General features: G+C 47.0%; 1 protein-coding gene across 1 annotated transcript in view; it reads left to right on the top strand.

The window, feature by feature from the left end:
* Positions 1 to 4,443: 4,443 nt before the first annotated feature.
* LOC134929573 (ATP-dependent translocase ABCB1-like) overlaps positions 4,444 to 22,540 on the top strand; it is a 723,752-nt gene continuing 705,655 nt past the window's right edge. Inside the window, exons 1-2 of the mRNA XM_063925164.1 lie at positions 4,444 to 4,574; positions 5,509 to 5,700. Of these exons, the coding sequence (XP_063781234.1) occupies positions 4,444 to 4,574; positions 5,509 to 5,700 (323 nt within the window). The remainder of the gene's footprint in view (positions 4,575 to 5,508; positions 5,701 to 22,540) is intronic.

Consider the following 22,540-nt stretch of genomic DNA (forward strand, 5'->3'; position numbering starts at 1 on the left):
TTGCGTATACTTCGTTCGCACTTTTAAGATGCTAAGATACACTCCCAGTAGGCGTAGACTAAGCGTGTGTAACTCTGCTAAATTCGCATTGCGACCGATCAACTCGGAATGAGGGCCATTGATTGTTTTAATAGGTAGGGATAATAAGTAATGCAGGGATAGGTAAAGAATCCTTCATGCGCTCAGCAGATTTGGGACACATTGGCCCTCATTCCGAGTTGTTCGCTCGGAGTTTTTCATCGCATCGCAGTGAGAATCCGCTTAGTGCGCATGCGCAATGTTCGCACTGCGACTGCGCCAAGTAACTTTACTATGAAGAAAGTAAGTTTACTCACGGCTTTTTCATCGCTCCGAGGTTCGCATTGTGATTGACAGGAAATGGGTGTTACTGGGCGGATGCACGGCGTTTTAGGGGCGTGTGGCTGGAAACGCTACCGTTTCCGGAAAAAACGCAGGAGTGGCCGGGGAAACGGTGGGTGTGCCTGGCCGAATGCTGGGTGTGTTTATGACGTCAGCCAGGAACGAAAAGCACTGAACTGATCGCACAGGCAGAGTAAGTCTGAAGCTACTCAAAAACTGCTAACTCGTTTGTGATCGCAATATTGCGCATACATCGGTCGCACATTTAAGAAGCTAAGATTCACTCCCAGTAGGCGGCGGCTTAGCGTGTGTAACTCTGCTACATTCGCCTTGCGAGCGAACAACTCGGAATGAGGGCCATTGTTATTATCGTAGTGTGTGTCTCAAACCTCTTTTTAATCATACTTTCCACAGGATGTAAGGGCTTCACCTTTGCTGATTTCATTCCCTGGAGGGACTTGGCCTCTTACTCCCCTTCAATTTCTGACAGTACTGGTCTCAGTAGGTAAAAAAGTTATTTAGTAACACACAGGTCATGCCATGCTCAGCCCTCTCTGAATATTGGGGGTCATTTCGAGTTGTTCGCTCATTGCCGATTTTCGCTATACTGCGATTAGTCGCTTACTGCGCATGCGCAAGGTACGCAGAGCGCATGCGCTTAGTTATTTTACACAAAAGTTAGGTACTCACGGCATAACAAAGCTTTTCCATCGCTGTGCTGATCGTAGTGTGATTGACAGGAAGTGGGTGTTTCTGGGCGGAAACTGGACGTTTTATGGGAGTGTGCGGAAAAACGCAGGCGTGCTAGTTGAAAATGCAGGAGTGTCTGGAGAAACGGGGGAGTGGCTGGGCGAACGCTGGGTGTGTTTGTGCCGTCAAACCAGGAACGAAAAGGACTGAGCTGGTCGCAATGGCAGAGTAAGTCTGGAGCTACTCAGAAACTGCGGGTAATCGTTACGAGAAAATTAGCGAAACTTTCGTTAGCAATTCTGCTATGCTAAGATACACTCCCAGTAGGCGGCGGCTTAGCGTGTGCAATGCTGCTAAAAGCAGCTAACGAGCGAACAATTCGGAATGAAGGCCATTGTGTAAAATGTACTTCTTATTGTTAGTCACATGATTAAAGCACATAGAAGCGACAAAACTTCATTGCTAGTGTACACTGAGGAATTTGGTGTGCAATATTTTACATCTGTGTGCGACTAAAGCCAGGATGTACTAAAGCAGTGGTTCCCAAACTTTTGTTAATCATGGCACCCTAGAGTATCAGACTTTTTTCACGGCAGCCCATGGCCAAAAGTTTCTTTGAGAATTTATAAAACAATAAGTAAATGATGTTTATGTGTCATCCTTAGTTTCTTTAGTGTGTTGCGGGACAATATTTGCTTCTGTTTGTCCTCCTATTTTATAATTGGCAGCCACAAACACTAGTTATGTCTATTACTTTGACCAAAAATAGTTTGAATTGGTCCTGGAACACCAATCCAAGGCACCCCTGCTAGTGTCCTTAGGCACTCCAGGTTGCCTAGGCACACAGTTTGGGAACCACTGCACAAAAGGAAAAAATGCGGTAAAAACCAGTGTTTTCTACGTTTTTACCACACTTTCAAATGTATTAATGTACTAACCCCCGGCCACCCGCTTACCGATGCGGAGGGTAACTCCAGCTTTTTCTGACGTTAACCTATAGAAGCCTATGTACTTCTTTCCGCATCACACCACCTCTGCCGCCCAGCACTGCTCACTCCGGCCACCCTCACCTGTGTACTGCCAGCATCCGTGTGTGCACCTGGATCCCCCAACCTCCTCCTCCCCCAGCAACACAGCCAGTGTTCCTGCAGGGAGGAGGAGCCTGGGACACCCTGCAGATGTCACCTACTGAGGCTAAGAGGTGGAGGAGACCCATGCACACCCTCTGACCCAGCGGCGCAGGTTTCTCAGGTGGCAGCTCTTATAGCATTGCAATACTAATCGCTTATGTTAGTACATATGCAATTAGTATCAATGCGAATTGTAGCGGAATGAATTCCGCCTTCTTATTACATCTCGCCTTAATACTGAATACTGTGTAAAATTGGCTCTGATGCAAGCCGCTATGGTCTTTACTTCTGTCATGTTCCTTCGTACTTCATCAGCGAATTTGTTCACGTATAAAATCAATTTATGTGTGGTTAAAGTCGCAGGCTAGTGTCTCCACTACACTGTGAGTGGCTTTTCACTGCATCTGCGATGTGACTAAGATGCAAAATTTATAGAGAAATATGGCATGCTACTCCTCTTAGTGCATATGAGATACACCAAGCGTCTCACACCATATTGCATACAGACTCCACAGTAAGTGAGGCTACTTCTGTATCATTTATTATGGTGACTTGTGTCCTTCCATAGTCTTTTCTCTATTTATAATTATTGATACAAGTAATTAGGTATACGTTATCTATGTATAATTTCAAAAACTCCCTAGCGTGATATCCACAGTTACCCATAAGAATTATATTAACTTTAAAATACTTAGCTAAAATACAGACAGTGAAAACCAAATTTATGTTGACATCAACCAATAAAATTTCTTGAAGTTTTCTGAGTATTAAATTAATTAAATAAATTCAAATTAGTATGGTGGCTAATGATAAAGAGCGAACACAGGGGATAATTCAGAGTTGATCGTAGATGTGCTAAATTTAGCACATCTATGATCAGTCACACAGACATACGGGGGAACGCTCAGCACAGGGCTAGTCCGCCCCGCATGTCAGGCCCGATCCCCCCGCACAAGTACAAAAGCATCGCACAGCGGTGATGTTTTTGTACGTCAGGAGTAGCTCCCTGCCAGCGCAGCTCCTGCGTGCTGGCAGGAGCTACTCATCGCTGTGAGGGTTGCCACCCCAACGGTCCGGGCCCGCCTGTGTTGCCCAGACCGCGCCCACCTAAATGGCGGCCAAATGCCGCCAGCCCGCCCCCTCCCACCCAGCGACCGCCTCTGCCTGTCAATTAGGCAGAGGTGGTCACAGGGCTGTGACAGCCATTGGGTGTTTGCCATGTGCCGGTGCACTGCGGCACCGACACATGCGCAGTTCAGACCTGATCGGCTGCTGTGCGAAAACGCACAGCAGCGATCAGGTCTGAATTAGCCCCACAATACAAGAACATGCATGCAAATTATTCATTGGTGTTCAACTTTCCTGGGAAACATGTACGGATGGACTCCTGTACAGGTAGGAACTGATTGGCCTATAAATAAATAAATAAAGGAGAGCGCGCCATCTAAAACACCTACCAATCAACTTCCAACTTTCGCTCTTTCTGCTGCAACACAAACAACACCTACAAGCAAATAGGTGGGAGGGAAGAATTACTCCTACAGTGCGATAGAAACAGGCTGTTCGGGGCCAGAGCTGACGTCACACACGCTCCCTGAAAACTCTTGGGAACGCCTGCTCTTTTCTTGACACTCCCAGAAAATGGCCAGTTACCACCCCCAAACGCCGGCTTCCTGTCAGTTAATTTGCGTATGCTTAGCGATCAAAAAAGTCGCTGAATTCTTTTGCTGTTTTGCCTCGCTCGTGCGCACTACGATCCGTATGCATGTGAAGACGATTGATATTTGGCCACCTTGCGAATTCGCACAACAGCGATCAGGTCTGACTTAGGTCCTTTGTGTGAGAGCTGGGGACGGGGATGAGCTATGAATGACAGCCTAGCCTCTGAAAGAGGTGGGACATCCCATTCTCAGCTCTTACACACAGTACTGACAGCCTAGCAGCCCTGTGCAGACCTCAAAACAACAGGGACAAACCACCAAAACATTGGGTATACAGCTACCATTGATAGTGTATAACCATCTGGTTATGCACTGTCAATGGTTAAAGTATTTAACATTGGACATCGATGATTTTGACTCATCGATGGATATTGGCCATCTCTAAAGGGCCGTACACATTGGTCGAGGTACCCGACTGCCGGTACGGCCGTTGGGCGACCCGGCGGTGGTGGTGGGGGTAGTGAAGTTTCTTTACTCCCTGACGTCACACGGCCCTATATCCCTGCATGCTAATATGGATGAGATTGTCCATATTGGCTTGCATGTATAAACAAGCCAACACCAACAATGAAGGAGCATGGGGCAGCGCATCGTATATTGCTGGTGCCAACACACTGAGCGATATGAACGATATCTCGTTCATTAATGAACGAGATCGTTCATATCGCTCAGTGTAATCGGCAAGTGTGTAGGGCCCTTAAGAAAAAGCAAGGGTAAGGAGTCTACATAATTCTTAAAGGGCAACTACTCCTGGGGTTTAACATCGGTTAACGCATAAATATATGCCATACGCTCCTCTTCTTTACTGTATGTATAAAATTGTAACAGTGTATGATTCTGCTTGCTGTTTGATACAACCTACTGTATTTCTTTATTGTACAATGAAAAAATTAGCAAAAAAAAAAAATAAAGTTAAAATAAATGTCATGAAACATGAGTAATTGACCAGGATTTTAGATGTATTTAACTGAGTGGCTCAGGCCCTACTTCAGACCTGATCGCATCAGCAAATTTGTTAGCTAATGGCCAAAACCATGTCGTACTGCAGGTGGGGCAGATATAACATGTGCAGAGAGAGTTAGATTTGTGCGGGTTATATTGTTTCTGTGCAGGATTAACACTCTCTGCTTTATTTTTACACTGCAGTTTGGATTTCATTTTAACCACACCCCACCCAAATCTAACTGTCTCTGCTCATGATATACAGTATCTGCCCCCCCCCCCCCCCCCCCCCCCGTCCACCAAAAGTGCACTTTTTGTCCATTAGCTAACAAATTTGCTGCTGCAAACAAGTCTGAATTAGGCCCCCATTGCAATTTATGCACATATGTATATTATAGTACAGAGGTTCTCAAACTCGGTCCTCAGGACCCCACACAGTGCATGTTTTTCAGGTAACCCAGCAGGTGCACAGGTGTATTAATTACTCACTGACACATTTTAAAAGGTCCACAGGTGGAGCTAATTATTTCACTTGCGATTCTGTGAGGAGACCTGCAAAACATGCACTGTGTGGGGTCCTGAGGACCGAGTTTGAGAACCTCTGTTATAGTATCTGTGGATATAAAAGTAGTTTAATGATGTTTTTTTTTTCCATTCTTTTAAAGGTTTTTCTATAACTTTATAGCTGTTGGTAGTTTGGTATTTGCTTTGAGTCTTTTACAAATATGGACATTTCTGATCTCAGCGACGAGACAAATTAGGAGGATTCGGCAGAAGTTTTTCAGTTCTGTACTTCATCAGGATATGTCTTATTTTGATTCAATCCAGATTGAGACTTTGCATTACAGACTAACAGAGTAAGTAGAACCTACATATTGGATCAAAATGTATTATTACCATAATATTTTTGGGAGGTGCCATAGTGTTCCACATCACTTGATAGTAGGGACAATAAACATCCTAGTGATATTTGGTGGACCCCTTCATTCAAAGTAAAGCATTCATTACCTCTAATACCAAGAAATAAAGACACGGAGACTTGAATTTGGCAGAAAAATTGCTAGCTATTTATTTGACCCTAACCATAGCAAACCTGTAAATGAAAACTTTGTTAACATGCCGATTCAGCCGGCATATGGTGGCAGAAAAAAGAACGGCTCTATTAAACTGACGCTAACCTTAAAATGTTAAAATTCAAAACCATCCTAATTTAACTACAAACTATCAAATTGGCAATAGGTGCCCAACTCAACCCCCACAGTGACTACCAACCCTGATGGGTGCCCTGCCGCTGCCCCCAGACGTTTGGTCTAGCGGCCAAAACGTCGATGGAGGTGATTGCACCTAAACCACACCAAACTGTAAATCACTACAGCTTACCATACAACTACAAACTGCCGTTCTTTTCCACCAATAAATAGCCAATGATAAACCCAGCCAACAATTCAACGCCAAGGCACTCCGTGCCAGAACCTCTACCAACAGGGCGGGAGGGCGGGAAGGCAATTCACCAACAAGAGAGAGCAAAATGGCCTAGCCTTCCCTATAGATATTAACCCTCCCCTTTTTCCAAAGGCTGTACTTTCCTCACAGCTAGGTCCACCCCTCACAAGATGTTTAACTCATTCCTTTCCTATGCAGTCAATTCTCTCTCCTACATAAAACAAAGACATAAAACAAAAAAAATGCAAACATGACAACAAAGGCCAGGAAGGGCCCTGCTCATGAGAGCCAACATTCTAATTGGAAGAGGACCAGGTCCGGTGCTACCCGCTCAGCGAAGGGATGCAGTGCAGGGAGGCGCTGGGACGGAGAGGTGCTCCCCATACTCTGCATCCCCTCCCCGCTGCACCTTCCTGTGTCCCATGCTGCTGCTGCCGGCTGCTGTGCCTGTCACTGCATGACAGGCAGCGGCCCCGGCAGCATGAAAAGCCCACTCTCCCCCCCCCCCCCAATCACCTGTGACAGCGGGCTGTGTACAGTGCGGGTCCTGAAAAGGGGGCAGAGCTACGATGGCATAAGGGCGGAGCTACATGGGGTAGAGGGGTGGAGCTTCATGAGACCAGGCAGCTGAACAGTGGGAGAGAAATCACTGCAGTGACGGCCAGCCAGCAGAGCCGGCCCTAGGCATAGGTAAACTAGGCAAATACCTAGGGCATCTGGTATGCCTAGGGGCATCAGCAGCTTCTGCTTATTAAAATGATATGCGGCATGCCTATATTCTGTGTGTAGCATTTCATATGCAGATACAGCTGCAGTCTCAGACAGTATATAGGCATGCTGCATATAATTTTAATCAGCAGAAGCTGCTTGTGCATCCTAGTCACATAGCAATGCAAATAAGATGCATTTTCATCAAGAAAAGTCGCCCAACATTAGCATTGAGACAAGATTTATGAGGATACATCTATATCTAAGCAGAGGCAGAGGTCACTGTTAGCGGCGGTGTGAGTGCTGTCTGTGATTTGGTTGTGCAGTAGTGTTCGGCATATGTGTAAGAGGCATTATGTGTGTTATGTCTAAAAATGCATTAATAATGTGCAGCAAATGTGTAAGGGGCATTATGTGTGTCATTATGTGTATAAGGGCATTAATAATGTGCGGCATATGTGTAAGGGACATTATGTGTATAAGGGCATTAATAAAGGTTGTCATAATATGTAAGGCGCATTATGTTTATAAGGACATTAATAATGTGTGTCATATGTATAAGGGGCATAACTGTGTGGAATTATGTGTATAAATGTATTACTAATGTGTGGCATTATGTGTATAAGGTGCTCTACTGTGAGGCGTAATGTATAAAAAGGGCACTACTGTATGGTCTAATGTGAATAAAGAGCAATTCAGTGTGGTATAATGTGAATAATGGGCACTACTGTGAGGAGTAATGTATCTAAGGTATAGTGGTACTACTGTGTGATGTAACGTGAATTAGGGACACTATCACATGATAAAATGTGAATAAAGTTGTAGTACTGTGTGGCGTAACTTGAATTGCGGGTACTAATGTGTGGCCATGCCCCTTGCCAGCAAAAACACCCCCCTTTTTGGGCTGACTGTTCTTATTTAAAATATAGGGGTAGGAAACTCAAAATAAGGACTGAGGGTGAGGGGTGATGGTGCTGGGAAAGGGGTGAACTGTCAGAGGCGGAACTACTGTAGCGGCAGTGCTAGGGGGCACCAGCCAAAATCTTGCCTATGGCATCATATTGGTTAGGGCCGGCTCTGCCAGCCAGACTTGGTAAGTGGAGGGTGAGAGAGAAATGGGTGTGTTTGTGTGCATGGTGTGTTGGGTGTGTTTGTGTGCATGGTGGGGTGTGTATGTGTGAATTGTATGTGTGTGTGTGTGTGTGTGTGTGCGGTATGTCTGTGTGCACGCGCTTTATGGACGCTACTGCTGGGGGGGCCATTACATGTAAGGACGTATAAGGACGCTACTACTACGGGGGGGGGGGGCATTACCTATAATACATATATACGTATAAGGACGCTACTATTACTGTGGGGGGCATTACATATAACGATGATACTACTACTGGGGGGGTATTATGTAAAAGGAGGCTACTATTACTGGGAGGGGGCATTGCATATAACGATGCTACTACTACTGGGGGGCATTATGTATAAGGACACTACTACTACAGGGGTGGCATTACGTATAACGATGCTACTACTACTGGGGGGGCATTATATATAAGGACGCTACTACTACTGGGGGGGTATATGTATAAGGACGCTACTACTACAGGGGCGGCATTACATATAAAGATGCTACTACTACTGGGGGGGCATTATGTATAAGGACGCTACTACTACAGGGGCAGCATTACATATAACGATGCTACTACTACTGGGGGGGCATTACGTATAAGGACGATACTAGTACTGGGCGGGGCATTACATATAAGGATGCTACTACTACTGTGGGTGCATTATGTATAAGGATGCTACTACTACTGGAGGGACTTTGTGTATAAGGAAGCTACTACTACTAGGGGGCATTATGTATAAGGATGCTACTACTACTGGGGGGGCATTGTGTATAAGGAAGCTACTACTACTGGTGGGGCATTACATATAAAACTGGTGGGGCATTACATATAAAGATGCTACTACTACTGGGGGGTGCACTACTTATAAGGACGCTACTACTATTGGGGTGCATTACATATAAGGACGCTACTACTACGGGTGGGGCATTACATACAGTATAAGATGAATAAGATTGTGCTACATTGTGGCGTAATTTTAAATGGGGGTACTATTGTTGGTCATGCCCCTTACTTGTGAGACCACACCCCTTTTCCCGGCGCACACAAAAGGAATATGGGGGGGCGCAAAATGTATATTTTGCAGGCGGGCGCCGAACACCCTAGCACCGGCCCTGGAGAGGACACAGCTGAAACAAAAGAAGCAAGTGACATTTGGAGTGGAGATAATGGGGGTCATTCACTCGCTAGCTAGTTTTAGCAGCCGTGCAAACGCTATGCCGCTGCTCACTGGGGAGTGTAATTTAGCTTAGCAGAAATGCAAATGCATGTGCAGCCGAGCTCTGCAAAAACAGTTTGTGCAGTTTGTGAGTAGCTCTGAACCTACTCCGCGCTTGCAATCACTTCAGCCTATTCGTGTCCGGATTTGACGTCATACACCCGCTCAGCGAATGCCCAGCTACGCCTGTGTTTTTCAGACACACCTGCGTTTTAGCACACTCCCTGAAAACGGTCAGTTGACACCAAGAAACGCCCCCTTCCTGTCAATCTTCTTGCGGCCGTCAGTGCGACTGAAAACTTTGCTAGAACCTGGGCACAACCACAATGGGTTTTGTACCTGTACAACACGCGTGCGCTTTGTGGGCCATACGCATGTGCAGAAATTACAATTTTTAGCCTGATCGCTGCGCTGCGAACAACGGCAGCTAGCGATCAACTCGGAATGACCCCCACTGACCATTGTGAGGGTTTGACAGTGTGGGTAGTATGTTATATTAATGTAACTCCACGTGGCACTACTTAATACCATCAGAGAAAAATTGCTTACACAATAGATGATTTGTTTTGAACATCACTAACGTCCTTCTTCAGAAGCATAGGAGCTGTTCTGACCAGTACCTCCTTATTAATTATGGTGCTATTTAAGGAGGTACTGGTCAGAACAGCTCCTATGCTTCTGAAGAACATCTTCAGTTTACTATATGTTGTTTTTTACTTGATGCTTGTGAGTGCATTTTTTATTAAATACTTGTCTCATTTAAAAGACGGTGTTGCACTATCACTACTATTTCTTTCTTCAAGTAATATATGAATGAGGACTCGTCTACGCAGCAAAAGCTGCTCTTCCTACATTGTGATTTTCTACACGCAATAATATTACATCCTTATGTGAGTGGGATCGAGCAAATAAAAATATTATTTGTTTTTAACAGATATTGCACTATGTTTTGTATTTTAGTGATGTTCAAAACAAATCATCTGTGAGATTTGAACTCTACAGTACTCTATTGTGTAAGCAATTTCTTTTTCATCCACTAGGGGCCACTGGAAAACTCTTGGGATATGGACGGCTTCCACAGGAAGAAGGCACTTAATAAATTAATTTTGAAACTACTCCTCCCCTCCATATCCCAGAGTACCTCAGTGTTTTTTCTGTGCTCGACACAGTTAGAAGGCTTGTGGAGTTTGTCCACATTAATTGGAATTTTTTTCTAAGTTTTTCTTTTTTCAACGATTTCCACATCCCTTCCCCACTTCCAATAGGCGTGGGTCCGGGATAGTGGAAGGTGGGTGTCGGGCCTCTCTAAAAATAGCTCCCTCACACCACGTGCAGGCTGCCTGCAGAAAGCTGGACGGAGCTTGAACAAGAAGCCCCGTCATAGCCCTCACTACAGGGAGTCCAGGTATGTTGGGTTGGGGCGGTCAGCTCAAGCTGTCGCCCTGCTGTGTTTGGGGAACTGTATTGGGGAGAGCCCGACGCCGCTTCCAGCACTGACACCGCTAACAAGCCCCGCCGTTACCCGGAGCCGTGCGTGCATAGGCCGCTTCACGGCTCTATGCTATGTGCTCTCCTGCTCCCACTAGCTGCCGGTTCCAGCGCCGCCACATCTAACGAGATCCCCCCGTCCTGGAGCCGCGCGTGCATAGGCCGCTCCACGGCTCTATGCTGTGCGCTCTCCGGCTCCCGCTGGCTGCCGCTTCCAGCGCCGCCGCATCTAACAAGCCCCGCCGTCCCGGAGCCACACGTGTATAGGCCGCTCCACGGCTCTATACTGTGCGCTCCACGGCTCCTGCTAGCCACCTCCCGGCCTCTTCACAGGCATGTAAGCCGGCTCCGTGTACAGAGAGCAGTACATGGAGCACGGGGGTGGGGGTGGGGGAGGCACATAAGAAAGTGCAACAGTGATGCAGGTTTTTTTTAGTAGGCTATTAAGCCTTGTATCAGGATATATATATTTATTTGCAGTTTAGTGGGGATAACCTGCATTTTTTGTGTTATACTGGAAACTTGGCATATTTAACCATGCTTCCTGTTTTTTTTCCTGTCTGTTTCCAGAGTTCCTATACTACATCTCTACTAAAGGCGCAGGGGTGTTAGGGGAATTTGGGATCAGGTTTTTCATATTACTGGCGTGCACTGCACTTTGCCAGATATAGATATACAAGAACTTTAGTGCTATTTACTGAGTCGTGCGAATTGTCTGTGTTTGTAGTTGTATTGTCTGTCTGCATAATGAGTAAGGCACCAGCAAAGACTAAAAAGCAATTTCGCTGCCATGTCTATAAAAGTGTGTTGCCTGATGGATCTACCACATGTACAGTATGTTTTGTGAATTCAGCTACAAATACAATTTCCACTCCAGTTTTAAAGCCAGTTTCATCTCCGGACCCTCCATGGGCTATGCTTGCAAATGTCCTGGTTGGATTGCAATCAGAATTGGCCGCCACTCGTCAAGAGCGGGAAGCGGCAAGATCTGAGTCTAAGATGAGACCACTAGAGTTACCAGAGGGGTCTCAATCTTACCAAAAGTCCAAGTCCACCTTGGGTGGAAAGGATAAGTTTCTTTTGTCTTATAATTTGCCAGTTTCTGCTATGCTAGGCCTCACTGCGGATGAGGGTGAGGAGGGCGAAATAGACCAGCAGTCAGATAGTGACGATTTTGACAGCCCAGGCATTGATAATCTCATCAGAGCGGTGCGTCAGTCTCTGAAGTTTACAGAAACTGAGGAGCCTCTGACAAATAATGAAGTAGTCTTTACTAAACGACAGAGATCTCCGATGTGTTTTCCTGTTTCAAAATCTCTTACTAAAATGTTACTAGAAACACAAAAGAATCCGGATAAACGGTTTTCTATATCTCGCAGATTTAAGTCGTGTTACCCGTTTCCAGAGTCCATGACGGCTACATGGGAGAATCCGCCATTGGTGGATTCGTCCGTATCTAAGCTTACAAAGAAATTAACCATACCAGTACCAACTGCTACTCCGCTTAAAGACCCTTCAGACCATAAAATAGAAGCTATGCTAAAGTCCATGCATATAGCAGCAGGAGTGCTGCTGAGACCTAGGTTGGTTGGGATTTGGGTAACTAAGGCGCTAATGGTATGGCTAAAAGAGTTTAAGTCGGCTCTACAGGACGATCATCTTATACTTCTCGCTGATCAAATCTGGGAAGCTGCTGACTATCTAAGTACAGCTTCTACTGACGTCTGTCAGCTCACTTCTCGCCTTTCATCATCGCTAGTCACAGCACGACGAGCACTCTGGTTCTTGGCAAGCGGAGGTGGAGGTCAAAAAAGGTATAGAGGAGTTACCTTACGGTGGCGAGAAGCTGTTCGGTCCTGAATTGGACAGATGGATTTCTGAGGCCACGGGAGGAAAGTCTGTTTTCGTACCATTGCCTCCAATGGTACCTAGACGCAAATACTCTGGTCCGGCGTTCAAATCCTTTAGACCTCAGTCCTTTCGTGGGTGGGGCAGAGGAGCGGCCACGCTTGGTAGAAGAGGTCGGGGACGTGGTGCCCAACAAACCAACACAAGTCGTCAAGACGCTAAGGTCGCCAACAAGCCAGTGGCATGACTGGCTTCCAGCCCATCTCGGATCTCCAATTGTGGGAGCACGCCTTCAGACGTTTCAGGGGGCGTGGCTTCAGACATCCACAGATGGGTGGATCCGCAATTTAGTGTTAAAAGGTTACAAAATAGAGTTCGATTCTCTTCCGCCAATGCGTTTTTTCAGGACGGGTCTACCTGTGTCGGACGACAAGAAGGCGGTTCTGCAGATTGCCATTCAGTCTCCGGGCAGGGTTATTATTTCAGTCTGTTTGTGGTACCAAAGCCGGATGGCTCGGTCAGGCCAATTTTTAACTTAAAGGGCCTCAATCAGTACGTCGCTTACTACAGATTCAAGATGGAATCACTGCGGTCTGTAATTGCAGGTTTAGAGCCACAGGAATTCATGATTGCGCTGGATGTCAAAGATGCGTACCTACACATTCTGATTTGGCCACCTCATCAGAGGTTCATGCGGTTTGCAATACGGCAAGACCATTACCAGTTTCAGGCTCTACCGTTTGGCCTTTCATCAGCGCCTCGGGTATTCACCAAGGTGATGTCGGTGATGATAGCTCATCTCAGATTCGTAGGAGTAATAATTGTTTTCCGTATTTGGACGATTTGCTCATCAAGGCTCCGTCTCAACAGATGCTTCTCCAACAGGCGTTGCTAACATACAAATGTACTAGTTCGGCACGGTTGGATAGTCAATTTCAAGAAATCACATCTGGTTCCGTCTCAGCGACTTCAATTCTTAGGTATGATTCTTGATACGGTAAATCAAAGAATTTGTGGGCCACTTTCGGCGTACAGACACCGCGTACAGAAGACTGGAGCACCACCAAAAACACCTGAACCTGACCTGCCATCATCTGAAACAAGAGGTGGTAACGAGGTGGAATTCCACCCTCTATATGCTTCAGAGGATGGAGGAGCAGCAAAAGGCCATTCAAGCCTATACATCTGCCCACGATATAGGCAAAGGAGGTGGAATGCACCTGTCTCAAGCGCAGTGGAGAATGATTTCAACGTTGTGCAAGGTTCTGCAACCTTTTGAACTTGCCACACGTGAAGTCAGTTCAGACACTGCCAGCCTGAGTCAGGTCATTCCCCTCATCAGGCTTTTGCAGAAGAAGCTGGAGGCATTGAAGGAGCTAAAACAGAGCGATTCCGCTAGGCATGTGGGACTTGTGGATGGAGCCCTTCATTCACTTAACCATGATTCATGGGTGGTCAATCTGATGAAATCAGAGCACTACATTTTGGCTCCGTGCTCGATCCTAGATTTAAAACCTACGTTGTATCTCTCTTTCCGGCAGACACAAGTCTGCAAAGGTTCAAAGACCTGCTGGTGAGAAAATTGTCAAGTCAAGCGGAACGTGACCTGTCAACATCTCCTCCTTCACATTCTCCCGCAACTGGGGGTGCGAGGAAAAGGCTACGAATTCCGAGCCCACCAGCTGGCGGTGTTGCAGGTCAGTCTGGAGCGAGTGCTGACATCCGGTCTGGACTGAAGGACCTGCCAATGATTACTGACATGTCGTCTACTGTCACTGCATATGATTCTCTCACCATTGAAAGAATGGTGGAGGATTATATGAGTGACCGCATCCAAGTAGGCACGTCAGACAGTCCGTACGTATACTGGCAGGAAAAAGAGGCATTTTGGAGGCCCTTGCAGAAACTGGCTTTATTCTACCTAAGTTGCCCTCCCTCCAGTGTGTACTCCGAAAGAGTGTTTAGTGCCGCCGATCACCTTGTCAGCAATCGGCGTACGAGGTTACTTCCAGAAAATGTGGAGAAGATGATGTTCATTAAAATTAATTATAATCAATTCCTCCGTGGAGACAGTCACCAGCAGCAATTGCCTCCAGAAAGTACACGGGGACCTGAGATGGTGGATTCCAGTGGGGACGAATTAATAATCTGTGAGGAGGGGGATGTACACAGTGAAAGGGGTGATGAATCGGATGATGATGATGAGGTGGACATCTTGCCTCTGTAGAGCCAGTTTGTGCAAGGAGAGATTGATTGCTTATTTTTTGGTGGGGGCCCAAACCAACCAGTCATTTAAGTCACAGTCGTGTGGCAGACCCTGTCGCTGAAATGATGGGTTCGTTAAAGTGTGCATGTCCTGTTTATACAACATAAGGGTGGGTGGGAGGGCCCAAGGACAATTCCATCTTGCACCTCTTTTTTCTTTCATTTTTCTTTGCGTCATGTGCTGTTTGGGGAGTATTATTTTGAAGAGCCATCCTGCGTGACACTGCAGTGCCACTCCTAGATAGGCCAGGTGTTTGTGTCGGCCACTTGGGTGGCTTATCTTAGTCACACAGCTACCTCATTGCGCCTCTTTTTTTCGTTGCGTCATGTGCTGTTTGGGGAGTATTTTTTTGAAGGGCCATCCTGCGTGACACTGCAGTGCTACTCCTAGATGGGCCAGGTGTTTGTATCGGCCACTTGGGTGGCTTATCTTAGTCACACAGCTACCTCATTGCGCCTCTTTTTTTCTTTGCATCATGTGCTGTTTGGGGACAATTTTTTTGAAGTGCCATCCTGCCTGACACTGCAGTGCCACTCCTAGATGGGCCAGGTGTTTGTGTCGGCCACTTGTGTCGCTTAGCTTAGCCATCCAGCGACCTCGGTGCAAATTTTAGGACTAAAAATAATATTGTGAGGTATTCAGAATAGACTGAAAATGAGTGGAAATTATGGTTATTGAGGTTAATAATACTATGGGATCAAAATGACTCCCAAGTTCTATGATTTTTGCTGTTTTTTTTTTTTTTTTTAAAACACCCGAATCCAAAACACACCCGAATCCGACAAAAAAATTTCGGTGAGGTTTTGCCAAAACGCGTTCGAACCCAAAACACGTCCGCGGAAACGAACCCAAAACCAAAACACAAAACCCGAAAAATTTCCGGTGCACATCACTAGTATAATCCCCATGGTCCTTACGGAGTCCCCAGCATCCTTTAGGACGTTAGAGAAAATAAGATTTTACTTACCGGTAAATCTATTTCTCTTAGTCCGCAGAGGATGCTGGGTGCCCGTCCCAAGTGCGGACTTCTTCTGCAAGACTTGTATATAGTTATTGCTTACATAAGGGTTATGTTATAGTATATCGGATTGAACCCAGTTGTTCATACTGTTAACTGGGTAGTTTATCACAAGTTATATGGTGTGATTGGTGTGGCTGGTATGGATCTCGCCCTTAGATTTACAAAAATCCTTCCTCGTACTGTCCATCTTCTCTGGGCACAGTTTCCCTAACTGAGATCTGGAGGAGGGGCATAGAGGGAGGAGCCAGTGCACACCCAGAATCCAAAGCTTTCTTAAAGTGCCCTATCTCCAGCGGAGCCCGTCTATTTCCCATGGTCCTTACGGAGTCCCAGCATCCTCTACGGACTACGAGAAATAGATTTTCCGGTAAGTAAAATCTTATTTTTACACAATTAGCAGGGAGAGTCCCCTTTTTTCACGTTAGGCAGCAGAGTTCCCTTTTTACACATTAGGCAGGCCATGCCCTGTGCCAAAAAGAGAATTGGTGCTCTCTTCCCCCCACATGTAAAATAGGGCACTGTGTGCTACAGACGTACACCAAAAATATAGTTATGTGGATTTATGGAGACGGGGCATGGCCGCAGAATTGTACCAATTCACATTACGCCACACAGTAGAATCCGTCAGTCACACTGCCACGCACAGTAACATCCATCAGTCACATTACACCGCATAGTAGAATCCGTCAGTCACAATACACAGCACAGCGGCATCCGTCAGTCACATTACACCATACAGTAGAATCCGTCAGACACAATACACAGCACAGCAGTGTCCATCAGTCACATTACACAGTGCAGCAGCGTCCATTGGTCACATTACACTGCACAGTAGTGTCCGTCAGTCACATTACATCGTATAGTAGCGTCCGTCAGTCACATTACATTGTACAGTAGCGTCACTCGGTCACATTACACAGCGCAGCAGCATCCGTCGGTCACATTACACAGCGCAGCAGCATCCGTCGGTCACATTACACTGCATTATTGCATCTGTCGGTCACATTACACAGTGCAGCAGCGTCCGTCGGTCACAATAGACTGCACAGTAGCATCTGTTGGTCACATTACACTGCACAGTAGCATCTGTCGGTCACATTACACTGCACAGAAGTGTCCGTTGTTCACATTACACAGTGCAGCAGCGTACGTCGGTCACATTAGACTGCACAGTAGCGTCCATTGGTCACATAATACTGCACAGTAGCGTCCGTCGGTCACATTACACAGCACAGTAGCGTCCGTTGGTTACATTACACAGTGCAGCAGCTGTTAGGTTCCAGGTGCTCAGAACAAGGGAGATGTTATGAAGGGAGTCCAGAGCACCAGGACGTAATACTGGATTTGGTGAAATGGAACAGGAATAGCCCCTGGCGCCCTATCTCCGTTGTCTCGCCCGTGCTGTCAGCACACTCTTGCGAGACTATGGTTGCTTGAGCCCATGGCAGCCGCGTTTGAAGGGCGGATAACGTCTGCCCAATTTCGATGCCCTCTCAAGTCTTAATGAGAGACAAAGAGTGTACCGAGACAGGGTGATAACAAGGGGCCCTCTAACTAAACAACAAGGCCAGGGGCTACTAACAAACCTAAAACCAAAGTATGTGCGGCTTGCCGCCAAAGGAAAAGAACAACAAAGGAAATGCTGACCACACGCCGACACAATACTTTTGTGTACCGGCGGTGACAGCATAAGCAGAACCCTCTGCAAAACACCAGTGACAGAAATAATAACGGAATACAGCGGCCTAGGCCGACGGACGCGGCAGAGCCACTACTCATGGAACCAGTACGAATACTGGCAAACGGACAGGAACCCCCAATGCTGCCAACACAGACTCTCAGAACTGGAGGACAGGCAGAATCCCAAACGACAGACCGGTGGACACCAAGAAGCCAGAAACTCGACCAGGCACAGGCAAAGTCACAGGACTTCAGGACAGGAACGCTTCACGGCAGGACACGGGATCAGACACAGGAATCGACATGGGAACTGACACAGGAATCGACACAGGAAGCAGCTAGTCAGACACTGCTAGACAGGAGCTCAGGAATTGGCAGTAACAAGTTCAGAACTCAAACACTCTGGAAGACTGGAAACCTAGAAATATCACCAGCATCTGTGAATTGCACTGAGCCAGCATATAACAGAGAGGCCTAATTAATAATGTCATGCAGCTGCCCTGTTGCATGACTCCAAACTGACAAGATGCAATTAGCAGCCAGGTGAGGCTGAACACATGGAAACAAGCTGCAATTACACAGACTCACCAGCGGCAGCAGACAAGAGTATTCTTAAACAGAGCAATGGGAAATCCTGGCCTGCAAGACAACTTTATAAACATAAAATACGAATGAACCACTACCTGTGGTTGATAACAGTATCCCCTCCTTAAGGGTGAGGTCTGAGCACCCCATGACACCCACGGGGAACATAAACAGAAGTATAACATAAAATACATAACCAAAATGCAAAAATGGAAATGAGCCACAGCCGTGGCTCATAACAGCAGCGTCCGTCAGTCACATTACACAGCACAGTAGCATCCGTCAGTCACACTACACTGCACAGTAGCATCTGTCGGCCACATTACACAGCGCAGCAGCGTCCGTCGGTCACATTACACAGTGCAGTAGCGTACGTCGGTCACATTACACAGCGCAGCATCGTCCATCTGTCATATTACACTGCACAGTAGCATCCTTCGGTCACATTACACAGCACAGCAGCATCCGTCGGTCACATTACACCGCACAGTAGTGTCCATCGGTCACATTACACAGTGTAGCAGCGTCTGTCCGTCACCTGATACATATTACACCATAGAAGAGCCCCTTATACACATTACGCTAGCTAGGTAGAGGGGAGAGAGAGTGTGTGTGTATATGTGTGGAAAGAGTGTGTGTGGAGAGAGAGAGAGTATTGCACTACTTCCTTATCCATTCAGCAGCCTGCATCTGTCCTCCGGAAGTCCCTCTCCACACACTGCAAGATGGATGGTGCTGGAGGAGGCGGTGATCAAAGCGCATGAGAAACAACACTGTCTCTTCCACTGCCAGCTGCTGTAATCTACATACAGTGAGCAGACAGACATTGAGGGGGTCACAAGGAAGTAAGTGGGCAGGGATTCAAGTGGCAACAGACTGTGAGGGGGCGGGCAGCTGTAGCGCTGGTGGTTGTCCTAAGGTAGCGTAGCACAGATCATGAAGAAAACTAATGCACAGCCATCGCGGCAATTGCAGTAGACCTCCAGAAGGGGCCGGGCGTACCTCACCGCTCAGTGCAGCTAGCGGCAGTAGTCACAGCCTCACGGTTTCTGGTGGCAGTACTGTGCTCGCAGTGTTTTTGCGCTGTGTGCAAGGCACTGCTGGCCCATAGGTAGTTATGGCCCTGGCTCACACAGCGGCACCCATACTACGCTCACACAGCAACATCAGCAGCAGCAGCAGCTCCTTCCTCGTGTAGTATAGTGTGGGAGGCAGAGCTTGTGTGTGTCAGGCTCAGTCAGGACCCGAGTGAGGAGAGAGTGGAGTCTGGAGGAGAGGGGAGGGGCGGCCAGTGCACTGCCTGCACGGCTCTGTGGCTGCTGATCTCACTGACAGGTGAGAGTGTCAGGCTTTAGGAGGCGGGCCTGGGAGGAGGGGGTATGGTCATAGCCGTGGACCAGTCTTTGTCATGTGAGGAGATGGGGATGGTGGTGCATGTGAGTGTGCGGCTTGTTTTAATGTCACCCACCTCATGACGCCACTGGCTGTTTGGTCACTACTGCTTGCAGGGGGGGGCTGTACTTTTTTCTTTGCGTGTGTCTATACTAATAAGTTTACACAGACATCTGAAGGGTCACATATTTGTGAGAAGTGTACTGAGTCTGAATTACAATCTGATCACAGGAACTGGCACCAGTTTGGCTGTCCACATTAACTGGGGTAATGACAGATATTTCCTCAGAACTGGCTGCTGCCAGACAAGACAGACAAGCTCTTAGACAGTCTGTAGAGTATTTGGTCTCTAAACTGGGGGGGGGGGGGGGGCTAAATCTACTCACCCGCCCAGACTAATGCCTCAAAAACGCATGTTGCCACAGGTCCTGCAGTCGGATGACTCAGGGGAAGACATGTTAGATTTAGAGGATGGGGATTTTGAATGTTTGGAGGAGGAAATTGCAGACACTGGTAGCACTTCTCAAGGGGTTGAGTCACTCATTTATGCAATAAGAGAGATTCTGGGAATACCATAAAAAGTAGACACTCAGCTTGAGCCTGTGTATTTTAGTAAACCGCAAAAGTCTATGGTTACTTTTTTTCCCTGTGTCTTCTGAACTAAATGCTCAGTTTAAGGAAGCTTAGTGACACCCTAATAAAAAAATTCCAGATTCCTAAGATATTTTTGTCTCCTTTCCATTCCCTCCTGAAGACAGGAAGCTTTGGGGAAAAACCCTGCAGTTTCCTGTCTCTCTAAAAAGATTGTGCTCCCGGTCCTGGGGGCCACCTCTTTAAACACTTGCCTGGCATGGTCGTATCAGATGCGACCATGCCTGCAAGTGTCTTATCTGAGCTGGTTACACAGGATGCGACCAGTCAGATAGAGAGTGTTAGCAGCAGCAGGGAAGATAAACTTCCCTCCGCTGCTGCTGTCAGAGGAACCGAAAGGTCGCTCTGCCTCCCTGCACTCTCCCCCATTGATTGCCCGTGCTGCTGATCACTGCTGATCAGTCAGCACGGCAGGATCCCCCACCCCCTAGCGGCTGCAGACAATGGCAGCCACTGGCGAGTGTATATGAACCCTCCCAAACCACCCCCATACCTCCCCCCCCTGTATACCTGCAGGCTGTCCCGGCTTTCAAAATAAAAGCCGCCATGGTTGCGATGTTCCCGATGGCCACGATGTTCCCGATTGATGTTTCGATATTTGGAAAAAATATTTTTTTTAAAATATTATTTTTTTTTCCTTTTTTTTTTTTAACTAAAATCATTTGGGATAGTGTTAAATTCATGTTCTTCATCTAATTCACTCATAAAAAACCCTGATAATTACTGAGCGGTTTTCAGCGAAATAAAATCGTCAGTTAATTGGTTAAAAGATTCCTCAGACCGTAAGATACAGTAGAAGCAATGCTGAAAACTATGTATACCGCGGCAGGAGTGGCCCTACGCCCTGTCATTGTTGGCTGCTGTGTTACTAAGGCCATAGAGAAATGGGCTGAGAACATCATAACAGGTTTCCAGGAGGGACGCACCCTGGATGAACTGGTTACTTTAGCACAGCACATATAGGAATCTGCTGCTTATATGTATGAGACTACCTCCACATTCCCATATGGCCACCTCATCAGTCATTCCTACGGTTTGCACTAAAGGAAGAACACTACCAATTCCAGACTTTTCCTTTCGGTCTTTCATCAGCACCAAGGGTGTTTACTAAAGTTATGGCGGAGATGATATTGCAAGTAGTGTTTCGCTGAAATGTGATCCCTTCAGCCTGTCACCAGAGAACAAGGGGTGGGATGCGGTCAAGATCCCGTTGGTAGGAATACCGACACCGGGATCCCGACCGGCACAATCCCGACATTTTTGCCCTCTGTGGGTGTCCACGACACCCATAGAGGGAGAATAAATGGGTGTGCCGAGAGTAGCGAGGCACCATGCCCGCAGCGTGGAGAGCGCAACGAGCCCGGAAAGGGGCTGCATTGCGCTCGTCCCCCTGTCAAAATTGTGCTGGTCGGGAACCCGGTGTCGGTATTCCGACCGTCTGATCCCATCCGGCGGGATCTCGTACTGTTTCCCAAGGGGTATATATTCCAGCTCCAAGCACTGGGAAGCTGTCAGTGCTCTGTTGTCCCCAAGCCTATAGAGAGTTCCTGCAATATCCTGCTTAAAGAGACAGTGCATTACCAACTTCAGCACTTCCTAACTCCTATCTCCAGGTTATCTGCAAACCTGCATTGCTGGTTATCTCATTTTCAGGATATCTGCAAACCTGCATCTCTGGTTATCTTATCTCCAGTATATCTGCATACCGGCATCTCTAGTTATCTCTTCTCCAGTATATCTGCAAACCTACATTGCTGGTTATTTTATCTCCAGGATATCTGCAAATCTGCACTGCTGGGTATCTCATCTCTAGGATATCTGCAAGCCTGCCTCACTGGTTATCCTATCTCCAGAATACCTGCAAACCTGCACCACTGGTCAGTACAATCTCCAGTATATCTGCAAGCCTGCTTCACTGAGTATCCTATCCAGCTATCCTGTACTGCTGGTAAAATCCCAGCTTCCAGCTATCCAGTACTATTGGTTAAATCCCAGCTTCCAGCTATCCTGATCTGCTGGTTCAAACCCAGCTTCCAACTATCCAGCCATCCTGTTCTGCTGCTTCAATCCCCGCTTCCAGCTATCCATCTAACCTGTACTGCTGGTTCAATTCGAGCTTCCAGCTATCAAGCTATCCTGTACTGCTGATTCAATCCCAGCTTCCAGTTATCAATCTTTACCACAAATGTCACTCAACTTTCATTGTACTGTTATCCCCAGTGTTCTAGTTCCCCGTAGTTGTACAAACACCTGTGGCCAGCCATAGACTTTAGCC

Source organism: Pseudophryne corroboree, chromosome 5 (genome assembly GCF_028390025.1).
Source record: "Pseudophryne corroboree isolate aPseCor3 chromosome 5, aPseCor3.hap2, whole genome shotgun sequence".
Taxonomy (NCBI): domain Eukaryota; kingdom Metazoa; phylum Chordata; class Amphibia; order Anura; family Myobatrachidae; genus Pseudophryne; species Pseudophryne corroboree.